Genomic DNA, 23984 nt, shown 5'->3' on the forward strand with positions numbered 1-23984 from the left:
GCCCCTGAGCTCCTAGCACCATGCTTTGAAGAGGTTCAATGTTGACCCTTCTTCACCTCCACTCAATGCAAATTGGGATCCCTTGGTGCAGAGGACGACATTGAATCCTTGTGTATCTTTACAGTTGGGTCTGGTGATGCTTGCTCCAACAGGGTCCTATCACTACCTGATGTTGAGGCAGGCAAAGACCTCTTCAGTGCCAGCTCGTCCTCAGTTCTGATGGAACTCTACAAGCGCGTATCACCTCTTGACTCTTGAGTCCTTTTCTGCATTTTAAAACAGAGTTTACAATTAGAGGCAATATCCAAGGCTTGGCAAGCACCAGTTGTGAGGGTCAGTCACATACATGACCTTGCTGCACCAAGAACACTTCTTAAAACCACTGAGAGTTTTAAGGGACATGGGGCAAAAATAGTTGCAGTAAATGGCTCAAAATTTATCAATTTTTAAAATTTTATTTAAGAAAAAGAAGCCCAACTGGAAGCTCAGGCCTAAGAGGGCCATGGAAGCTTTGCCAAAAATAAACAAAACTTACAAGGACTGACAAAAACTAAGGAGAAACTAAAAATGGGAAGAAAAACATTGCAAAAAGAGAAGGCATACAAGAAAAAGGCCACAGAGGAGAGTTGTGAAGAACTATGACTGCTCTGCTCTGAGAAAAAGCATAGACTGCTGGTCCCACGCAATTAAGTCAGGTGGGAATGCATATGTGCATGCACAGTATGGGGCTGCCAAAGGCCTCTGAAGTTTCCAGAACACTGGTAACATCTTTGCTAGGCTCCATCAGATGACATCACCCATGTATAGTAAGTGCTGTCCTGCTTGTCCTCAGAAGAATTGTTGAATGATGCTATCAATTATAATGGTGGTTTTACTGGGTAGCTGAAACTAACTGGAGAGAGAGGAGGGTTTCATTATGCATAGAAGGCTGTGGTGTCTTATTACTGTTAATTTAAAAGTGGGGGAAAAGAGAGGTATGATGTATAGAAATGTTGCTTTGACTTGCCACCCTGTTGCAACCCAAGTATTTCTGTATGGCGATGCCGCTGCTCCCCAGGATGATCAAATACATATTACAGATCACCTGGATAGTCAAGCTGGAAGAAAGCCCTCTTCCTTCATCATGAGGCAGCAATAGATATCAGCCATTACTGGTACAATCAGTCCATTACAACTATGAAATTTCAGTCTCTTGATCAATAAATCACAAAATCTATTTCACTGAAGAACCACTAGCCCGGAAAATATACAGAATATTTATCTAAGGTGTGAAATGTTACAACCCAGTTCCATGGCACCCAGGAAAGACACACCATGCAGAGATGGGCAAAAGAGAAGTGCTTTATTTTCAGAACTGTTTCAAGTAAATTTTAAAGAGTGCACCAGTGAGAGTAAATAAAGATGACTTGCATCAACTTCCATTAAGTGAACACTAGAGAAAAAGGGGTTACAATTTCTTCTATTCACCACCCTTTTTCTAAGGCAACAATACATGTCCCTTTGAGCAGAACCATTACATAAACAGCTACATCATACAATACAGTATGCAAAGTCCTTCTCTGTTAGGAAGCCATTGTACAAGGACATCAGCTACATTTGGCTTTCTAAACTTGATTAGGTTTCAGAGTTTAATCACAGCTTGTTGCTTTATTTTAATTGACAGCTTTTGAATAAAGTATCTTTCACAAGTGTGTGCATATAGGGGTCATGGAGGGGGCGGATGTTGATTACAGTAATTACTACATTAAATAACTGCACAATCAACCTCTAAGGTTAATTCAGTACAAAATAACAGGTATTAAAATGTACCAGTGCTAGTGGTTTTACATAAGTTTATAACACTAATTATGAAGGAAAAAGTTTTGTTTTTGTTTTAAATAGGTATATGCCTAAATTACAAAGCTGCACATTACAGGCATAATGATGGAATAAATACATGAGATCTGATAAAATATTAAGCACAAACAAGTTACATGGAAACAAATTTTTACAACCACTTAAGCATGAATGTACTATTGCCCTATCTGTGGAGTATAACATACAATTGCAGGGAGCATGTTGAGGTGACAGTCTTTCTGCCAGATGGTTATTTCCTGAGGTGGCATTGTGAAGTGGTGGCACGGGTCAATACTTTGTTAGAATGTAGGAGCTTGTGCTGAGAAAGCTTTCCAGCAACATTGCCACTAGCTAGAATTTTGCAATGTCCTGAAGCCAGCAGGTGGAACAGAATTTTTTTCTGTTTCCTTTCACCTTCAATGTAAGCAATGTGTTTCCCGTCTACCCCCTCCCCATAGGCTGTCTATGTTTCACTATTAACAGGCTGTGAGTACAGAAAGAGCTGCAGAGGAAACTTAACAAGCTTTGACTGTTATTCTCCAGGACCTTGTTCAGCTGACACAAGGTTTGCTATCTTTTTTAAAGATTTTCTTTCCTACCACAAGTGCCAACACTGTAAACATCTTTGTAATTTTCAACCAAACACTGTCCATTAATGAGGAAAAAAGCCAAGGATAAGTGGGAGCAACCCTGTGTATAACAAAAGTGATCTGTAATTCATAATTACATATATATGACTTTTTTTAAATAAAGAACTATGGCCATGCTACAGCTATGAACATGTTGATTGTGCATGTCAGTTCTGGACACCATTTTTTTAAGAAATACATGATAGAGGCAAAAAAAAAGTCAACAAAACAAAATAAAATACCCTAACAATGTAAGTGACAAGAAAGAATGTTCTCATCTCAAACAATGCATCAAACAATAACTTTCTGTACAGAAATCTAGGCACAATTATACAAGACCTGTATCTTTAAGCGATCAAGTTTCTTTTATTATACAATTTTATGAACAACTGTGAACTGAATGCTCTATGCATTTACCTGTACATGTGAACATACCTTCATTTTTTAGCTACAGTTATTTAATATACGTCATGAATAAAAGTTTACAAGTCATAACTATGTATAACCTTATTGCCATAAGGACAATTTCTACAGGGGGAGGGAAGAGATTCACAGGCCAATCACATTTTGCGCAACCAGTACATTCAAACATTGCAATCTAGGTCACGGTATGAATATTCCCTGATCCCACAAATGCCATTTCCTCCTTTATAGTTTGAGCTCATTTGCTATTTTGGATGCAATGTTCTTGAACGCAATGGAGGTGCCAGATATGCGCTTGAAGCGGACACCATTGAGCGAGAGGCGTGGCAGCTTGCAGACTTCCATTTCCCATTGCACCAGACTGTCCTGACGAGCATCACCATGCACACAGAATAGCAAGAACCGCTCCTTCTGCTCATAATCACAGTTATTGGCGTCCAGCACCTTCCGGATTTCTCGCATCATATCATTAGGGTCCATTGAGCTGGTGGTCTTCATGCTCCACGTGAACCTCAAGGATCGTGGCTTTGAATCTTTGAGTTCCTCTTTTTCTCGCTCCTTTGGTTCACCAGAGATGCTCCTATAACATTACAATAGAGAGAAAAAAGAATCCCACCCCAAACAAGTAAAATTAATACAAATATTTAACATCTTGAAGGGCAAATTCCTGAAAACTGAATTACTTTTCTTTGCATGTTACAACTGATAGACTCATTTTTAACCATGAGTTTTATATATACTACAGACCCCCTTCCCACTCCAACGGTGTACTAAGTATACAGTGCAGTAAAGGACAACAAAAAAATTATATATATGTGACCATCTCTGGGAAAAGGTGACTAAAGTAGTGGATCCAAAATGCTGAGAATGGCTGGTTTTTCACATCATAGGTCCATAAGCAAACTGCAAATGTTACATATTTGAACTTCTGTAACATTTTAACTTTTTCACATAAAAGGATAGGTTTGGACTGTTTGTATTATAAATTATTTGCTCTAACAGTATTCATTAAAACCTCTTTTTTTGGTTTGTTTTTGTTTCTGGAGATTCAAGACACCTTTTTCCAAAGATGGTCTTACTATTCTCTATGCACTGCACTACACTGTACATATTACATCACAGAACTGTATTCTAAGGCCTTCTTTTACAAAGCCGCTCTAGCGATTCCTGTGCGCCAAAATGAGAGGAAGCCCATAGGAACTGAATGGGCTTCCTCTCAGTTGGCCGTGCAGGAATCATTAGAGCGGCTTTGTAAAAGAAGTCGTAAGCTAACAATTCTATTTTCAGTATCACATGTGAAGCAGGAGAAAAGCCCACACACTGCTCCCTAAAACATCCTACATGAAGAGATTTTCTAAGACTGTAGGGCTTTTGAGAAAAGGAGTCTAAGAGGCCCTTGCTGCTGTTAGTTACAACCTTGCTCTATTGCGCCCCCAAAGCTTAGCACTCTGGTAGTGCCCTATGGTCCTCTATGGTGTATGATGTACTGAGGTTTAGCCTGTTTCATGCTGTCCATGTGTTGTGCCCTGAATAAATAAGAGGTACCAGTGTATTATAAAGCTTGTGAATTACATCAACATGAACTAGCTGGCCTGCATCCACATGGGAAACCCTTTATTTATAATTTACCACACGTGCTTCAGGTTCTCTTGATCTCTCTTTTGCTTTCAATGGCCTGGTTATTTTTTTTTTCCTACCATATTCCCCCAGTTTATGAGAAATATTAAGCTCTTTAAAAATCATGGTGTCACATAGTAGAAAGGCAGAAAAAACACTCAGAGAAGGTAAACAACGTGGGGAAGAAGAATTTCAAACTATTTTCCACAATGCTTTTGACTATATCCAGACATGTCTTCATGTACATACAGTATGTGTATACATTTGTTACATTAGTTCTTAAGAATGAAAAAGAAAACTAAGCATTTTTAACAGCAAAAAAGTAGTGTATAAGAAAATATCTAAATTATATTATCAATCATTCTCCAGTGACAAAACACTTTATAAAATTCAGACCTTCTGGTATGTGTTTAATCTGAACTAATTACAATAAATTGCTTTGTTTTGAGGAGCCAGGCACTAAGCAGGTGAGCTGATTCCCATTCAGGTTTCTGATTTTTCGCTAGCAGGTAGGAATGTGATTGACCCAGCACTCTATCCTCTAGAGCAATGGCTTTCAAGCTGTGTTCTTTACTTATATGACATCACCATCCGGTAATGACCTTTGCTAGTTATGTAACATCTAAACAGAAGCGAGTTATGTCTTCAGAAAACAATTTTCCCTTTATGCTGAAGATATGGGCACATGTGCAAGGAGGAACCTGGCACCAACAATTTACTTGATGATGTCAGGGAAGGGCTTGCTAGGCTGAATGCTCACGGGTTGATATTCAGAGGGTATATCTATTATCCAGAAATCCATTAACTGCTGTTTTAGAGCAGAGGGGCAGCCTAGTGGTTAGTACAATGGACTTTAAATGAGACCCAGGTTCAAATCCCACTTTAAGTCTTAGGGAGAGGAAGAGATAGTGGATGAAATGGATGGGCAAACTGGATAGGCCATATGGTCTTTATCTGCCATCATTTTCTCTGTTTCTATATTTTCCCTAGCCACTGCTATCTATGGATTTTCAGTGGCACCATTTGGATAGTACCACTGAATCACTTTACAGACTGCCTCAGCACTGCACTATCTGGAGAGTGCCTTGGTAATGAGGATATGGAGTGTGGGCAGAGCAGGAATTTAAGAACATAATGTAGGTTGCAGCTACAAACAAAAACATACTTTGAAATATCTGTATATGAATTCTAGAAGCCTAAAAAAGGTGGGCTAGTCAGAGTATATAGTGCTAAATGAAGTGGTAGATATTACAGGCATCTCTGAGACTTGGTGGAAGGAGGATAAAATAATCAATGGATCACTGTGATACCAGGGTACAAATTATACTGCAATGATAAGGTGGATCAAAGTGCAGGAGGGAGTGATGCTATATGTTAATGAGGGAATGGAGTCAAACAGAATAAAAGTTCTGCAAGAAACAGGTTGCAATGTGGAATCCTTATGGATAGAAATTCCATGTGTGAAGGGAAAGATAATAGTGGGAAGGCTTTATGACTAACCACCTAGCCAGAATGAATAGAAGACAAAATGTTAGCAGAAATTAGCGACAATAACATCTGGCAAGAAGGGATGGGGGATATGATACATATGTTTGAATACTTAAAAAGGTAACATGCAAACCAATCTTTTGCAAAGACAGGGACATGGTAGAACTAAAGGTCATGATTGAGGTTGAAGGGTGAAAGACTTAGAAGCAATGTCAGGAATACTTTTTCAAGGAAAGGGTGGTGGATGTATGGAATACCCTCCCGACTGCGGTTGTGAATACAAAAATGGTGACAGAATTCAAGAATGTTTGTGATAAATCCAGAGGATCACTATATAGAAAAAGGATGGAATCTAACTAAAGCGAAACTTAAATGGCCTCATGACTGAAGTGAGATTTTGATTGCAGTCTCAGAGTTTGGGATGACCAATGTCAGGCAGACTTCTATGGTCTGGGTTCCATAAATGGCAAAACTAGATGAGGAACAAGGCTGAAATTGGCTCTGACAGGAACTCCAGTAGATGGGAAGTAGGACCAGTGCCAGACAGACTTCTATGGTCTGTGCCCCAAAACTGGCAGGGAGAGAGACAGAGATTAAATATACCAGTGTTGAATCATGAAGAAGGGGAACCTGTACAGAGTGCCAGATTCAACCCTGCCCACCCACTTGGGCAGACTGGATAGACCATGCAAGTCTTTATCTGCCAACATTTACTATGTTACACTATAATAATAAATGATTTCAATATTGACAGGATAAATGTCATGTCAGGAATTGCAAGGGAGGTAAAGTTCCTAAATAATTGTTTTGTGGAGCAGCTGGTTCAGGAATAGGCAAGATAGAGAGCTGTTTTAGATCTAGTCCTTAGTGGAATGCAGAATTTGGGCAAGAGGTAACAGTGTTGGGACCACTTGGCAATAGTGATTACAACATGATAAAATTTGAGTTCATAACTGACGACACTGAGGAAATGTACTCTATCAGCATTTAAATTTTAAAAGGGCAACTATGATAAAATTAGAAAAATGGTTATTAGAAAGCTAAAAGGAGAAGCTGCAAATGCATGGGCTAGAGCTGTATTGAATAGCATGTTTTACTATTCAGCCAAATACAAATATGATTAATGGGCATTGAGCTTTTAACATAACAAATAAAAGAAGCAATGTGAAATCCTATTTCAACAGGATTTAGCACAGTAGAGCCCTGGATTATTCATATTTGAATTTAAATCATTATTCGGCCGAATACAAATGATGTATTTGGGGCACTATTTGGAGCTGAATCAAATCGAATATGAATATTTGGTACAGCCCTAATGGATATGGTTTGAAAATACCATCTTGGAAGCTCTGTGGAAGGAAGGCCAAAGGACAGCTGGCCTGATTTTAGTGTCCAATGTTCCCTTCAATCTGTTCCCATATGGCTTATTACGGGAACATTGGACACTAAAGGGTTAAAAGGTGAGGTGACATAGGCTATTAGAGCCAAAAGAACATCTTTCAAAAAATGAAAAAAAAAAGGATCTGAATGAAGAAAACAGGAAGTAGCATAAGCACCAGCAAGCTAGATGTAAAGTACTGATAAGGGAGCCTAAAATAAAATTTCAAAAGAAAGCTTGCTAGAGGCAAAAAAAATCATAATAAAAACGTTTTTAGGTACATTAAAAACAGAAAGCCCGTGAAGGAGTCAGTTGGACCTTTAGATTATCAAGGATAAAAGGGCCACTGAGAGAGGCCAGGCCATAGCGGGGAGATTAAACAAATTCTTTGCTTTGATCTTTACTGAGGAGGATATAAGGGAGCCATCCATGCCAGAAATGGCAGTTAAAGGTGAAGATATGGAGGAAATGAAACAAATCTCAGTGAACTTAGAAGATGCAATCAGTGGCATAGCCAGACCGGTTATGTTAAGTGGGCCCACAATTATTTTGGGTGGCCCTTCCAACCCCCCCCCCCCGTGCATCTTTTTCCCTCTCCTCCAGCCCCGGATTCAGTATTTGCCCCCCCCCCCCCCCCCCCCCCCCCCCGTGACCAGGCAACCTCACTTCCATGGTGTACTACCATGTTTGCAGGCAGCAGCAGCAATGCACATCCACTGCCTGCGCTGGTCTTTGAGGGCTTCTTCTCTACCGCATCCTGCCCTTGCTGACATCATTTCCGGTTTCCTCTGGCAGGTAACGGCAGAAGGAAGCCTGCAAAGACCAGCACAGGCAGCGGATGTGCGTTGTGGCTGCCACTTGCGAACGTGGTGAGGTAAATAGACAGAAAGTTGCCGGGCAACAGATGGATCCGGGGAAGGAAGAGAGGAAGTGAAGGGAGCCAGGTGCCGCCCCAGAAGTGTGTTGGGGGGGGGGGGGGGCTATATAGGCCTAAGCTAAAAATGGGTGGGCCTGTGCCCACCCATAACTATGCCACTGGATGTAATAGGCCAAATCAACAAGCTAAAGAGAAGCCAGTCACCGGGACTTGATGGTATATACCCCAGAGTACTGAAAGAACTCAAAATTAAAACTGCACATCTTCTTTTCATAATCTGTAACCTATCTTTAAAATTGTCCATGGTATCTAAAGATTGGAAAGTGGTCAATGCAACACCAATTTTTAAAAAAGGTACCAGGGTGATCCAGCAAATGCCAGACCGTTGAGCCTGACATCAGTGCAAGGCAAAAGGGTGAAGACTATTACAAAGAACAAAATTGGTGAGATAGAGAGGACGAATGCTTCTCTGCTGAGGTCTGTTCTGCATCCAAATGTATCTAATCAGAAAATCCACTGGCCTATTCTCCCCATAGCACCTGACTACAGCATATATGGACAGAGTTTACATAAATCAGAACGAGGCACGTGAGGATCTCTAGATCTGGAATTAGGAACAAGTCAGTAAACAAAAACATTAAATATGTCTTTGTATATGACCCCCTTCCTTTTTCCCATTCCGGGATAGTTTGATAGTTTTGTATCCTGTAGGAGATAGTTCTTTGATTCATGGATCTTTTTCAGAGAATAACCAGGTTTCCGTTAAAAAGAGGTATCCCGGTTGATGTTCCTCTAGCCAGTCTTTTAGGAGTGGTATTTTGTTGCCCACTGATGTAATGTTGAGGTAATAGCAAGGAATGGGAATAGAGGAGAAATTGTAGATTTTTTTGACATTGTATCTGTATGAGGGATCGGCCTTGGTCTTTTGATCTATGGCCAGGTTTGATTTTGTATCTTTTAAAGCGTTTGTGGTTGGAGGTGCTGTGTAGAATTTCAATAGGGTGAGGTAGAACTTGAGTGCAGTCACCAGTTTGGTGAAGAATCTTATAACCAGGTGGACAGACATCAATTAGCAATGAATATTACTTAAGATATCAGAGGTCATTTTGCTCCTAGCCAATATGCAAGAAGAATGGGAAGAGGATTTTCTCTGAAGTGTTTGGGGGGGGGGGGGGGGTCACAAGACCTTTGGAATTTATACTGGATGTGGTACCCCTTGTGCAGAGTCACAAAATGTCTTCCAGTTATGGAAACCCCTCCTGATTTCTCTGCAGGGCAGGATTTGCCTTTACAAGACGATTCTCCTGCCTAAATAGCTATATATTTTTCCAATGCTGCCTTTGTTCCTCCTGTGCAAAGGTTTATGCAATCAATAGAACTTTATACTAATTTTGTGGTGGGGAACCAAGCCAAGACCAACACTGGATCAACTTTATGGCCCATTGAGGTTCAGGGGAACTGATGCTGCCAGATCTTCATGAATATAATATTACAGTGCTTATGCACATCTCAAGGACTGATTACAAAGGACATCTAATTATACCCCAGTCAAGTTGGAACAATTCCTAGTTAAACTCCTGGACCTTAGATTTGTCCTTTAGGCTACCTATAGATGCTTACTCCCAAGCTTTGATAGCACATCCCTTTGGTGGTGCCCTTGTGTAGGACATGGAGGTGTGTTTGTAAAAGGGCAGGTTGCAGTTCTGAAGTAACAACTTGGTTGCCCCTTAGGATCAAAAAGTGCTATTTTTGTCACTTGGGAAGCTAAAGGGCTGCAGGTATTAGCTGATATATTGTATGAGGAGGAACGTATCAGGAGTTCCCCCCCACCCCCAGTTGGGAGGTACATTTTGGAATCTAACCAAACGATTTACTTACTTACAGCTGAACCGAGTGGTGCTGAGTGCTCCAATAGTGGATTGCTTACATGATACCCTCTTAATACAGGAAGAGGCAAAGGTGTCCTATCTACTTCAACCACCTTCTGATTCTTCTCCATTAACGGAAAAATGGAACACGGTGCTTGATTTAAGGCTCTCATTTGATTTATGTTTTGCAATAAAGTCTATAACCACGTTGACATTTAATATTTCTCTTCAAAAGGTCACATGTCACCTGGACCCAAAATGGTCCACGTTTTGGCTGCATGCATTCTTCATGTTCTGTTTTTGTATAGTCTGTTTTCCACCACACTTTTTTCTACATCTTAGAGCACTTTCTACTTGGCGTTTTTTATAATCTTTATTCTGCACACCCTACACTCTTCACATACACCAGTGCTTTTTTACAAATTTTCAGTTTTTATTTCCCTCTTTTTCTTTTTTATCTTTCCTGTTATGCCATGGAATTTCCACTGCAGTCCATCCTTTTATTCATTTGTCTATCACATCAGATATTATCCTTGTATTATCACTTTTATAGCATGATGATCTATTCACCTTCAAACCACGTATCTTTGCAATATTCTAAAAATGTAAAATTATAATTTTAAATATTCATATATTTAGGTCTATATTCATATATTTGTAATATAGCTGTGACCCCTGAAGAAGGCATACAGCCGGAAACACGGACCATGTTGGGTCCAGGTGACACATGACTTTAGGAGGAGAATAAACGTTTTGGAAGAAATTTGACTTCTGCTTGTTCTTTGGAACATTCCTCCACCCTGTTTGTTGATAGTTTGCTTGCTGTGAAAGGATTCTCCTGCCCTTTTTGCTTCTATTTAATATTTCCCTTCAAGAAACCCAATACAAGGTCCTGATGCATCTTCGCGTTTCCCAGAGAAAGGTATTTTGGGCAGGCATCATGGATACTGCAAGATGTAGTAAGTGTCATGGGAACAATCCAAGTTTGGGAAATGCCTTCAAGTTGTGCATAGAAATTAAAAAGTATTGGGTAAAAATTGTAAGATATTTAACAGCTATCATAGGGGCACAAATTGATCTAGAGTCAGAATTGTTTCTTTTTGATAATGTAGCCAAACTAAGTGCATGTTCTAGGTACTTGAAATGGTTTCTGAGGAAAGCTTTTTTGGTGGCAAAGAAAGGTATTCTCTGCAACTGGATAAGCCCTTAGGCTCCATCAATAATGCAGCGGGACTTCACAGTCTAATGATGATGATGATGAAAAAAATCATAGCAACACTTGCAAAACCACCTGAATGGACAGTCTTTATGGGACTATAGGGCTGTTATACAGACTCATTGCCTCTCAGAGCAATGATCGAGGTGCTGAATATGTAATCCTGCTAGGCGCAACAGGAGGTCAGTCTCAGAGGGGGAGGGGGTTGAGATAGGACAAAGGAGGGAGAAGAGGAAGAAATTGTATACTGATGTTGTATACTTTAGGTTTATAAGTTGTCATCACTGGAAAAATTAATAAACAGAATAAGAAAAACCAGGTTTAAGTGCGATAGAGTCAACCTGGATTTAGTCAAAGGAAATCTTACCTCACTAATCTACTACATTTTAGTGAAAGTATGAATAAATATGTGGATAAAGGTGAGCCAGTTGATTCAGTATATCTAGATTTTCAGAAAGCTTTTGACAAAAGTTCATCATGAGAGACTCCTGAGGAAATTAAAATTCCATGAGAATGGAAGCAATGTCCTGTTGTGGATTTAGAACTGGTTAAAACTAAGATATAAAACAGAGAATAGGGTTAAATAGCCAATTCTCTCAATTGGAGGTGAATTGTGGAGTACCACAGGGATCTGTACTAGGATTGGTGCTTTTTAACATATTTATAATGATCTGGAAATAGGAATGAATGATCAGATTTGCAGATGACACAAAATTATTTAAAGTTATTAAATTGCATGCAGATTGAGAGAAATTGCACAACCGCCTTGGGGAGACTGGAAGAAAGGGCATCCAAAAAGTAAATGAAATTTAATGTGGACAAGTGCAAAGTGAAATACATAGAGAACAATAATCCAAATTATAGTTACACCCTGTTAGGTTTCTACCTAGGAAGAAGTTCTCAGTAACCTTGAGGATGATACTTTGAAATCTTCTGCTTAGTGTGCAACAGTAGCCCAAAAAGGGAAACATGGTTAAGAATTATTAAGAAAGGAATAGAGTATAAAACAAAGAATATCATAATGCCTCTTCATTGCTCCAAGGTGTAACTGCATCTTGAGTACTGCTTGTAATTCTGGTTGCCGCATCTCAAAAGAGGTATAGTAAAATTAGAAAAAGTACAGAGAAGGGTGACCAAAATGAGAAAATGCTAACGAGGTTAAGACTGTTCAGCTTGAAGAGATGGGTGAGAAGAGAAAGGATAGATTTCTATAAAATCCTGAGTGAAGTGGAACGGATAAATGTCAAAGTCGGTTTTTTATTCTTTCAAAAAGTACAAAGACTAGAGGGCATGCCCATGAAGTTACATAGTAATACAATTAAAAACAAATATGAGAAAATAGTTTTACACTCAACACATAGTAAGCTCTGGAACTTGTTGCCAGAGGAAGTGGTATAGCAGTTAATGTAGCTGTGTTTAAAAAAGGTTTGGACAAATTCCTGGAGGCAAAATCCATAAACAATTATTAAAGTATACCTGGGAAAAGCACTGTATATTGCTGTGGGTGAGTAGCATAAAATTTTGTTGTTTTTTAGGATTTTACCAGGTACTTGTGACCTGGATTGGCCAATGTCGGGGACAGGATGCTGGGCTTGCTGGATCTTTGTTCTGATTCAGTATGGCAATTCTTAAGTTCTAAGTTATCAGGTTAGCAATGATATTCAGCTTGCTATCCAGAAAACTATCTGGGTAAAGTTAAGTCAGAAAAATTGCTGTTCTAACTTTGTCTGGATAGCAAGCCAAATATCACCACTATCCCGAAAGCACCAGCACTGACTGAACAGATATCCAGCACTGGTCAAAATCCAGATACCAACATTACATATCCATGTTTAATTCAGTCACAGTGCATTAAAAACACTGCTATTGACCCATGAGTTTTCCTTTCATGCTAATGCAAGCAACAGCATCTCAGACCACCATGAAGGGCCGAATATTACAAACCACTTATCTAAAGAGCAGGTACTGTGATCCAGGTAAGTGGTGCTGGCCAGTGATATTCATCAATACTCAACAGCACTACACCAATAATGCCTCTGAATGACTTAAAGACTATCTAAATAGCGCTGGAGCAGTCTGTAGGTGAAGCAGTGACATTCATCATGGTTAGCAGCTGAATACTGAGCTGAAAATTTAATACAAAATGTACCACATTAGTTAGGTAAAAATGATACCTATTTAGGACTAATTAAGAGGGTCATTTACTAACAGTGTATGCTAATGGTGTTCAGGTACGTTAATTATCACATTTAGTACATGATCCCCTAAATATTTAATGACATAAGCTTTCTAGCTAAAGGCCATTCTCTCAGGCCTTGAAAAATGTTACTAGTCTCCATTAATTAGCCTTTTAAAAGGAATCATCTTTAACTACTGTGCTGTCATCTAACTATATCAATGACTAATGAAAATTCTGGCCAGGTTCCAGCCCTGAATATCATTTATATTCAAATTAAATAAGACTGTTATGCAGGTCTGATAATTTTATAAAGTGCTTTTCTAGTCATGGGACTTCACAATAAGTGTCCTCCAGTAAAGCCTACTAAAAATTAATTGTCCAAAATTTTAAGGGGAAGAGAAAGAAAAAAATGAAAATTTTAAAATAAGTTATTGTTTATTATACAGCTTCAACTTTATTGCTTAGTTTTATAAATCTTACAACAATAAAATTTAAAAACATTCCAGACAAAGGGAGCTAAGAGCAAAGTATTAATAGTGGCTCCTCACCTTGACAGGTCGGTTCTGCCACTGGCCTCCCCTTCTCTTGGGTCCCTCAAAACAAAGTTAAGGGTCAGATTCAATGATAGTGTTAAAATTAAGAGTCAAGAGAACCTAAATCTAAAAGGGAGTTAAAGCAGATGTTTTTACATTTCTTTTTGTGTTCTTGTGAACATGTATTTAATTCAAATATTAAAAGCTTATTTTGACATGAGGCTTCATGGAGGAAAGAGTTTGGCTTTCCAGCATATTTGAGTCTTGACATGGATGAATTATTCATGTCTGAGATCATCCAAACAATCACACACACTGAGAAAGGAAAGCTGAACTCAGTTTACTCCATAAATATAAAGAAACCTGTAGATTCTATATGTTGTGTAATATTCAAAAGTACAAGCAGAATATTATAATGATCAGACTTATCAATTAAAAATCTTTACTGCTTCTTCATTATTTTTGAGGACTCTTCCAAATTCTACCAAAAACTTTCTGGAAACCCAACATGATTGGAACAGCACCACAAATTCTCTGGAATGGAATATGATCCATTTGGTTCACGCACTGTGTGGTGACATACCTGCAGCTAATCAGAGCCAATAGGATCCAATGGATAATAGATAATTTATGATTGCTTTATTAAAATAACTGCTCCCAAATTCTTACCAAATAATGGGGCTAATATAGCTAAATCCATAGAAAAATACTGCACTAAAAATTAGTGCACACCTCTGATGTAATAACTTCGTGTTAAGCTGGCTGAGTAATAGTTATAATCTGTGTTAAAAGTCTGCTAAAAATGGTAGTTAAAGTAGCTAGTTTTAACCCGTATTTCCAACAAATGAAGTAAAACAAAATTAAAACAAAAAACACTACATCAGAGGCTTTCTGGTTCAGGATTCTGAATTCAAGACCATCAAACCCCAGAATTTCTGAGGCCAGACAGACATTGAACCAACACCTTTGAGCCAGAAAGCCCCAACTTAATCTACCCCATTCCCTACTAAACCCTGTACTCCCCAATGCATCCTTCGTTCAGCCACCATTAATGTGCCTCATCCCTGCACTTAAAGCCCTATACCTCCACTCGGTTCTTGGCAACTAAAGGATCTCATCCCTTCATTAAGGCCTCCTGCCCATCAAAGCTTCCGCTATGTGGGGGTGTATTAGTATGTGAGGTAGATGGTGGGACTATAGTGGGGACAGGGAGAGGGTGTACTAGTGGAAGGAAACTGAATGGGGGGATTGGGGTGGGGAAGCTCAGAAGTGATTGAGAGTCACAGTTTTTCAGGCTCAGGAATCCTACTACTACTACTTATCATTTCTATATCGCTACTAGACATACACAGCGCTCTCATTTGCATGGTGAACCCTATACAGATGTACATGGGTCTGTAACCTGGCATTCTCATGCATGGGGGCTCCTATCTTGGGATTCTTGGGTCCTGGGACTCTTTTCCGCAAGGGGTCAGGGTCAACACATTTTTTTCCTTGGGGTCCCAGGGCAGAGGAACAATTTATTAATGTTGACTTTTTAACTTTAGGATTTTACGTCCCATCTAAACTTGAAGTAAAATTTCACCATTAAAACTGGTAGCTATTTAATGCAAAAATGTTAGTTAATTTGTGTTTAACAACATTAGCATGTCCACTTGCATGTAACTGCACTATTCTAACACTGTTATAGGCAACCAAGATTAGCATACTCAGCACTAAAATCTCAGCTATATCAGAAATATGTTAATACAGAAGTATAGAGGTATGCTAAGTGCTGCAAAATAGCTCATATCAGCTCCATTATTACTTATTCTGTGTACTTCTGAAACACTACACAAGATACAGAGGTGTGACTTTCAAGTACTGATTTTCAAAAGTTACCATTTCTAATAGGGCTGTACTGAATATTCATATTCCATTCAATTCGGCCCTGAATAGAGCCCCAAATAAATTATTTGTATTTGGCTGAATAGTGATTTAAATTCAAACATGAATAATCCAGGGCTCTACTGCGCTAAATCCTACTGAAATAAACCACTGATCTCTGATTTCATGTTGCTTTATTGTTATGTTAAAGCTCAATGCCCATTATTCATATTCGGCCGAATAGTAAAATATCCTATTCTGTACAGCTCTAGTTTCTAAAAACATACACACTTTTCTTACTAAAATGTTATCTTGCAACACAACCTTAATTACACATTTTTAAGGAAATAATGCCAGCATTTCTGTCAAATACTAAAATATTGTGCCTCTCTCATTTACACCAGAAACACAATTTCTATTCCCAGCTTTGTAGCACTAATCTTAGAAACAGTCCTCTAAAGTTTCATTTTAATTCTCATGAGATTTACAGGCTGCTTTTCTAATAGGTGCCACTGCATTAGTGCATGCTATTTATACCAGTTCCGATTATTTCTCATGGGATCTATTCATTAATCACATTACGAAGCAGCAAATTTTTTGTGAATAGGCCTCTTGCTGTAGCTTTTCAGTTACAGAGAACAGTTCTATGTGTGCATGTCAGAATGTATGACTTTGTGCCATAGAAAGCATGCATGCATGTGTACACCACGAAATAACTAACAGCAACAGGAAGCTGGTGCTGAAATCAGACAGCCCTAACAGTTGGATTCCGTGATTCTACTAGGCTCCTTCACAGTACATATGTTATTTCTTACAACTAATGAAAGGGGTAGAAAGGCTCTCCAAAATTGTTTTAGAAAACAGCTGCATGATTTCCCAACTGCTACCACCATTTTTGGGTGTCTGAGCCTTTTCAGCTCTGCAGACTTCACTTGACAACATGTGTGCTGGTAGTTCCTACTATACTTAACAAGAAACCCTTGGGTTACCAACTGGATCCAATCATTTCAAAACAAGCTGGACCAGTCTCAATTTTAGTTAATTTCATGTAGACTTGTAAGTCTGGTTTCACTAGAAAAAGGCAGCCTACAACTCCTTTTGTATGTTCAGTGATAAAGCCAGACCTGAAAATAATTTGAACCTGCTAGTAATTATAATCTAATATAATAATTTGCTCCTGCAACGTTCCAATGAGGCTACCTGGGTTCGTAACCATCTTCTGACATCACTCTCCCACAGTAGAAGCCTGCGTGCCTGACGTCAGGAGATGTTACTGTGGTCGCCTCTGTCTTGCTGTCTTCGGACTCTGCATTGCTGCCGCTCTCCTCCGCAACCCCATGTCCCTCTCGCGTCCCACTCAGGTATAGGTGCCGGTCGTTCCATCTTCACTTACCAAGTCAGGGTTACGGCGGCCGCCAGCAGCGGTAAAAGGCGTGCAGGCTCTGCCCTTTTCTCTCACTCAGCTGTGGTCCCGCCCTTGTGGAAACAGGAAATGAGGGCGGGACCACAACTGGGAGAGAGAAAAGGGCCGAGCCTGCACGCCTTTTACCGCTGCTGGCGGCTGCCGTAACCCCAACAAGGTAAGTCAAGATGACTTTCAAACTTCGTAGGGAGGGGGCCTGGAACTGGAAGGGAGGGAGGGAGGGACAACAACCCTGGAACTGGGAGGGAGGGGGGATCCTGGAACTGGGAGGGAGAAAGGAGGAAGGAGGAGGGAGAAAGGAGGGAGGGAAGGGGGACCCTGGAACTCGGAGGGAGGGAGGGGATGACCCTGGAACTCGAAGGGAGGGAGGGGACGACACTGGAACTTGAAGGGAGGGAGGGGACGACCATGGAACTTGAAAGGAGGGAGGGGATGACCCTGGAACTCGAAGGGAAGGGGGGGGGGTGGCACCAAGGGCGTAGCCAGACAGCAGATTTTGGGTGGGCCTAGGCAAGAAGTGGGTGGGCACCAAATGTTCTCCCCCCCAAGCCAAAAAAATATCTCAGCAAATGCTTCTCTCCACCTTGGTAGTTTGCAGCAGGCAAGCACTGAAAACTGAGCATGCGCAGGTGCCAGTATCTTGGAGTGTAGCATTTTCGTTACCATCAGGGGGAAGTCTTCTGCTGGCAGAGCTTGGGATCCCTACCAGCTACCACTAAACATGTGCTACTGTTGGGTGGGCCTCGGCCCACCTGTGGCTACGCCACTGGGTGGCACACACTCTCAATCATACACACACACTCTCTCTCTCACAGACACACTTGCACCCAGTCTCACTTTATGTCACACACACACTCACACATTCACTCTCTCGCTCTCTCACATAGTTACTCTCACACACACTCACTGAAATATACACACTCTGAGGAAAACCTTGCTAGTGCCCGTTTCATTTCTTTTAGAAACGGGTCTTTTCTACTAGTAATATTATAAAAGTAAGCAGGGAGAACTATACATCAAGGCAGACCCTACCACTTCAAAAGTCAAAAGAACATTGACTAAGGGCCTTGCTTACTAAGGTGTGCTAGCGTTTTTAGTGCATGCTAAAAATTAGCACGCTCTAACCATGTAACATAGTAGATGATGGCAGAAAAAGACCTGCATGGTCCATCCAGTCTGCCCAACAAGATAAACTCATATGTGCTACTTTTTCTGTATACCTTACCTTGATTTGTACCTGTCCCTTTCAGGGCACAGACCGTGTAAGTCTGCCCAGCACTATCCCCGCCTCCCACCACCGGCTCTGTAGACGCCCATAGTAATACTATGGGCATATACATGGTTAGCGCACACTAAAAATGCTAATGTGCCTCAGTAAACAGGGCCCAAAATTAACTAAAAAGAGTGGAGGAGTGGCCTAGTGGTTAGGGTGGTGAACTTTGATCCTGGGGAACTGAGGAACTGAGTTCGATTCCCACTTCAGGCACAGGCAGCTCCTTGTGACTCTGGGCAAGTCACTTAACCCTCCATTGCCCCATGTAAGCCGCATTGAGCCTGCCATGAGTGGGAAAGCGCGGGGTACAAATGTAACAAAAATAAAATAAATAAAAACAAAGGCATCATATAGGACTCAGAAAAACTATAATATAGCGCACAGCTATTCCAGATCAAAGCTTACAGTGTTACAGCAATCATTTGCACAGTGTCTATGCTTCTCTAATATTCAATATCATTACAAAGTGCAGTAAATGTAATCAACAAATGAGATAAAGAAAAAGCAACTAGTTAGCTTAAATGTGCTATTCCACACTCCTTGCTAGCACAGGTGGAAGAACCAGGCGGACGCAGAACTCAAAGGGAGCAATCTTTATTCCAAAACCTGACACGGTCCGTGTTTCAGCAAACGCCTGCATCAGGGGTCAGTTGACGGTCAAACAAAAAACATGTATCTTGAGAATTCTTCTCAGCAAAAACTATTCAAGAAAACACAAAAATGATCCTCCATGCAGCATGGGTTTTGCAGAGAAGAATTCTCAAGATACATGTTTTTAGTTTGACCATCGACTGACCCTGATGCAAGTGTTTGCCGAAACACAGGCTGTGTTGGGCTTTGGAATAAAGGATTGCTCCCTTTGAGTTCTGCGCCCGCCTGGTTGTTCCACCTTTGGCCTAATACACTTCTTTTGTAATCAACGACCTTTTGTGTTGTTATTCCCTCAGATTTGCTTGTCAGTAATTACCGTGTTCTGGAATACAAAACATTTTCTCAAAAAACAAATAAATGAAATCTTACTAATGGGTATGTCTACTAAATTAAGATAATAAGTGGGCTTAGTGCATTCTAACGTGGGACTTTCCTGTGTGCTACACCCACTTCTAGTGTGCCAGGAAATAGGACAATTTCCAGTTTTTCCCTTTCATGTCGTGCGTTAATGTTGGATACACAACCAAACAGAAGCAATCCAAGGAAGGACAAAACAGCAAGAGTTTATCCAAATGTCAACTTTAATGGAAACAGGACCCAACTTGGCCAAGTTTTGGAAAAGGACTTCATCAGGGGTCACATAGGTTTCAACAATACATTCACAGATTTAAAACATGTACTGCAAAACCTGAGGTCTAATGTAAAAAGTAAAAGAATGCAGCAAACGGCATCTGCATAGAAAAAGCTCTGTTCCAATTCCAAAAGTCAGTAACCACCAAGTTCTTTTCTAGCCCATTATAAACCATAAAATTCTACTGCTTTGTCACCCTTTTATGTACCATGCATGTCTCCCTGTCTCTCACCCACCCAGCTCCCTTGTTTCTTACCTCACCCCACCCTCTTCCTGTGAGACTGTCATTGAAATACCTTTGTGTTTCACTTATATATACTGATGTTTGCCAACATTTGCTTATTTCTGATCTGAAGAAGGGCTACCTTCGAAAGCTAATAAAAAATGTATTAAGTTAGTCCAATAAAAAAGGTATCATCCTATTTTCTTTTCTATGTTTTGTTTTATTTCTATTTATTACCTTTAAAAGTGGACTAACATGGCTACCACATCACTTTACTCAAGATTGAAGATATCGCATACAGCTGCATGAAAATGCAAATGAACAGACTTATGGAAAAAGAAACAAAAGTGAACAGCCATCTTTATTTTCTGACAATTTGCAAGAATTACATCATTCCCAGAGGACTCAAGATCAAAAATCCTTTGGCTACTACTTACAATTCTGACTATGCAGACAAACTCTACAAATACACTCACTAGTCGAAACTTAGAAATTAAATTATATATCAACTGTACAAAAAGAAGAAAATGATAAAAATCAAGAGAGATGAAATAATAAGAAACTACATCCCTACTTTTATGAGCCAACTAAAGAAGGCCTTGCAAAATATCCAAGTGAAAAACACAGTGCTTTTTTGTTAGGAAAAAAGGTACCGGTACTCATTATGGGCGGGGTCACCATCTATGGCTCCACCCCTGTTAGCCACACCCACAGCAGCCACACCCCTTATGCCAGCCGCGGCACATATACCGTGTTTCCCCGAAAATAACACAGTGTCTTATGCTAATTTTTGCTCCCAAAGATTCGCTAGGTCTTATTTTCAGGGGATGTTTTATTTTTGGGGAAACACGAAGGATCCAGGGGGACTTGTCCGCAGCATTTATTAAAGCAACGATAATTAAAAAAAAAAAAAAAAACAAGCAAGGCGAAAAAACAAGTCGGCAGTCCACTTAGAAGCAGCGGAAGCAGAAAACAATCAGCTGTCAAGTTTTTAATAAGAGGATCCGGCAGTATCCGTGTTTTACCTTTTGAAGAGGTTGCCTCAGGTTTTGGGGTCTAAGTGACAGACGGAGGAGGCGGCGGAGTGTGTGGGGCACATCATGGCAGCTCTGTGCGACCCTCTCAGTGGCTACCTGCAGCAGTCGGACCCGGGTTCTAACAGCGAACGCAGTACTGACTCGCCGCTCCCGGGCTCTGAGGATGACTCCAGTGGCCCGGTAGCACCGCAGGACCCCGAGTGGACCAAGGAGCGGTTCAGAGTAGACAGGAAGAAACTCGAGGCCATGTTGCAAGGTAAAGTTTTATGAACCGTGACTCAAAAACTGTTATTGTTAAGTGAAGGGAAAAAGGGAAGCTGTGCGGGGATCTGTGTAACCTGGCACGGGCAGTGAAAAAAAGCAGTCTGGGTTCTTCTTCTCCCTCCCCAGCTTGGAAAACACCTGGTTACTTCCCGGTTTAGACCCCCCCCCTATTTTCCCAGCATTGCTTTGCGCTGTTCTAACTTTTTTGGGAACGTGACAGCAAGAGGGGTGTCGTGAGGGGGGCAAAACCGTACTGCTTGTTGACCTCTGCATCTGAGAGAGCGGGATAGTCTGACATACAGGGAAGTGGGAATAGCGGTTCTAGGTAGGGGATGTGTGGATTGATCAGAGTGCGCTAAATGTCACTGATGCAGCAGGGGGAAACCACGGCCAGAGGGCGGCTGCAAAGCTTGCCAGGAGTCTGGAAGGAAGGAAGGAAAAAAAAAATCTCCTTATCCCAAATCTGAAGAACTTCCTGTATTGTGACTTCCTCAACCCATTTACAAATTGCATTCTTTTCCAACCCGCATCTGGTTGGTGATGCTGAGACAGTACACTTTAATATTTCGACAACAGCTGAAACGAATTCAAGAATTTCCTGTGTCCGTGTTGGGAGTGTTAGAGGCTTGCTGAGTTGGGAGCGTTTGGCTCTGCCTGCTGTTTATGAACATAACGCCTCCTTTCACCTTCGCAGCAAGCAGCAGCAGGGCAGGCCACTCCTTCCTTCTGTGAGCAGCCCTCGCCTGACGTAACGTCCGCGAGGGCGGGGCACGGAAGGAAGGAGAGGTCTGCCCTGCTGCTGCTTGCTGCGAAGGTGAAAGGAGGCGCTTCAGGTTAGTTCAGAGGGCCCGGCCCGGTAGCAGGTGGAGGGGGAGCCCGGCGACCTCGGTTGGGGGGGGGGGGGGGGGCGGCCTTGTCCGGCTCTCGGCGGCCCTGCTTCCAAACAAAAACTTCGCTAGGTCTTACTTTCGGGGGAGGCCTTATATTTAGCAATTCAGCAAAACCTCTACTAGGTCTTATTTTCAGGGGATGTCTTATTTTCGGGGAAACACGGTAAGCAGTATCATTGAAAATACTATACCAGTATAGGAGAACAAAAATAACTTATGATTTTTTTTCATTATAAATAATTTCTATAAGCTATTACAGCTCTAGTATACCCAGTGTAGAATAAGACAGCAGATATAAATTCTCAAACTGGACATCTTCCAAACACTAAAATGAAAATAAAATGAGTTTTTTCTACCTTTGTTGTCTGGTGACTGTTTTTCTGATCAGTCTGATTCTGCTGCTCTCTATCTGTTCCCTGAACTCTGTTTCCAGGGCTTCCTTTCCATTCATTTCTTTACTTTCTTCTTCATTTCTTGCCCTACATCCATAGGTAAACGTTGGGTCCCTCTGCGGACTTGACTGGAGGAGGTATAGAGTGGATTCAGCTTTTGCCTATTTTATTCATCCATGTGCAGTTTTTCTCGTCTTTTCCCTTTCCCTCATCTTGTCAGTATGCATCTCCTTCCTTTTTCTATCCACGTCCAGCATTTTTCCTCTCTCCTCCCCTCTATCCATGTTCATCTCACTTCCTCTCTCTTCCCTTCCCACCATCCATGTCCAGCATTTCAATTCTCTCCCCTCCATCCATGTCCAGAATTTCTCCTCTCTCCCCTAAATCTATGTGCACCTCCTCCTCTGTCTTCCCTCCCCTTCATCCACCCATGTCCAGCATTTCTCCTCTTCCCCTCCACTCCATCCATGTGCATCTACTTCCTCTGTCTTCCCTCTCCTCCATCCATGTCCAGTATTTCGCCTCTCTCCCTTCCCCTCCAACCGTGTGCATCTCCTTCCTCTGTCTTTCCTTCCCTCCAACATTTCTCCTCTCTTCCCTGCCCTCCACTTCATCCATGTCCAGCATTTTCCTCTCTCTCCTCCATCCATGTGCATCTCCTTCCTGTCTTTCTCTCTCCTCCATCCATGTCCAGCATTTCTCCTGCCCTTCTCTCCATCCATCCATGTCCAGCAACTCTGCTCTCTCCCCTGCCCTTCCTTCCCATATTCTTCTCTGCCCTCCCCTCCCATCTGTGTCCAGCAATTCTCCTTTGCCCCTATCCTCCCCTCCCAACCATGTCCCGCGATTCTCCTCTCCCCTGCCCTCCATGTCCAGTGATTCTCCTTTGCCCTCCCCTCCATGTCCAGCAATTTCTCCACTCTCCCCTGCCCTCCCCTCTATACCCAGCAATTCTCCTTTGCCCCCTATCATCCCCTCCATGTCCAGTAACTCGCCCCAGCCTCCACCTACCCCCCTTTTAAGCCCCCATCGAGGTCCAGTATCCAAGCCCCACCTGCCCGCCTTTAGCTCCCCGACAGCCCTGCTTTCTGTTCCTGTCCATGACGCGTTTAAATCTCTTTTTTTAACCTAAAGTCGCAGCGCCAGCGTTAATGAAAGGACCAGGCTCGCCTCCTCCTCCAGCCTTCCCTTCATTCCCTCTGTGTCCTGCCTTCCTCTGACGTAGTTTCCTGTTTCCATGAGGGCAGGACACTGAGAGGGAACAAAGGGAAGGCTGGAGGAGGCGAGCCT

At 41.4% G+C, this 23984-nt stretch overlaps 1 protein-coding gene across 6 annotated transcripts in view; it reads right to left on the reverse strand.

The window, feature by feature from the left end:
- Positions 1-1323: 1323 nt before the first annotated feature.
- MARK1 (microtubule affinity regulating kinase 1) overlaps positions 1324-23984 on the reverse strand; it is a 251751-nt gene continuing 229090 nt past the window's right edge. For 3 of the 6 annotated variants that reach the window (XM_030196005.1, XM_030196003.1, XM_030196009.1), the window contains exons 17-18: positions 14060-14104; positions 1324-3468 (exon numbers count right to left, since the gene is read on the reverse strand). In XM_030196005.1, coding sequence (XP_030051865.1) covers positions 3114-3468; positions 14060-14104 — 400 coding nt within the window. In that variant the 3' untranslated portion in view covers positions 1324-3113. The remainder of the gene's footprint in view (positions 3469-14059; positions 14105-23984) is intronic. The other 3 variants (XM_030196008.1, XM_030196007.1, XM_030196006.1) reach the window with 2 other exon arrangements.

Source organism: Microcaecilia unicolor, chromosome 3 (genome assembly GCF_901765095.1).
Source record: "Microcaecilia unicolor chromosome 3, aMicUni1.1, whole genome shotgun sequence".
NCBI classification, from domain to species: domain Eukaryota; kingdom Metazoa; phylum Chordata; class Amphibia; order Gymnophiona; family Siphonopidae; genus Microcaecilia; species Microcaecilia unicolor.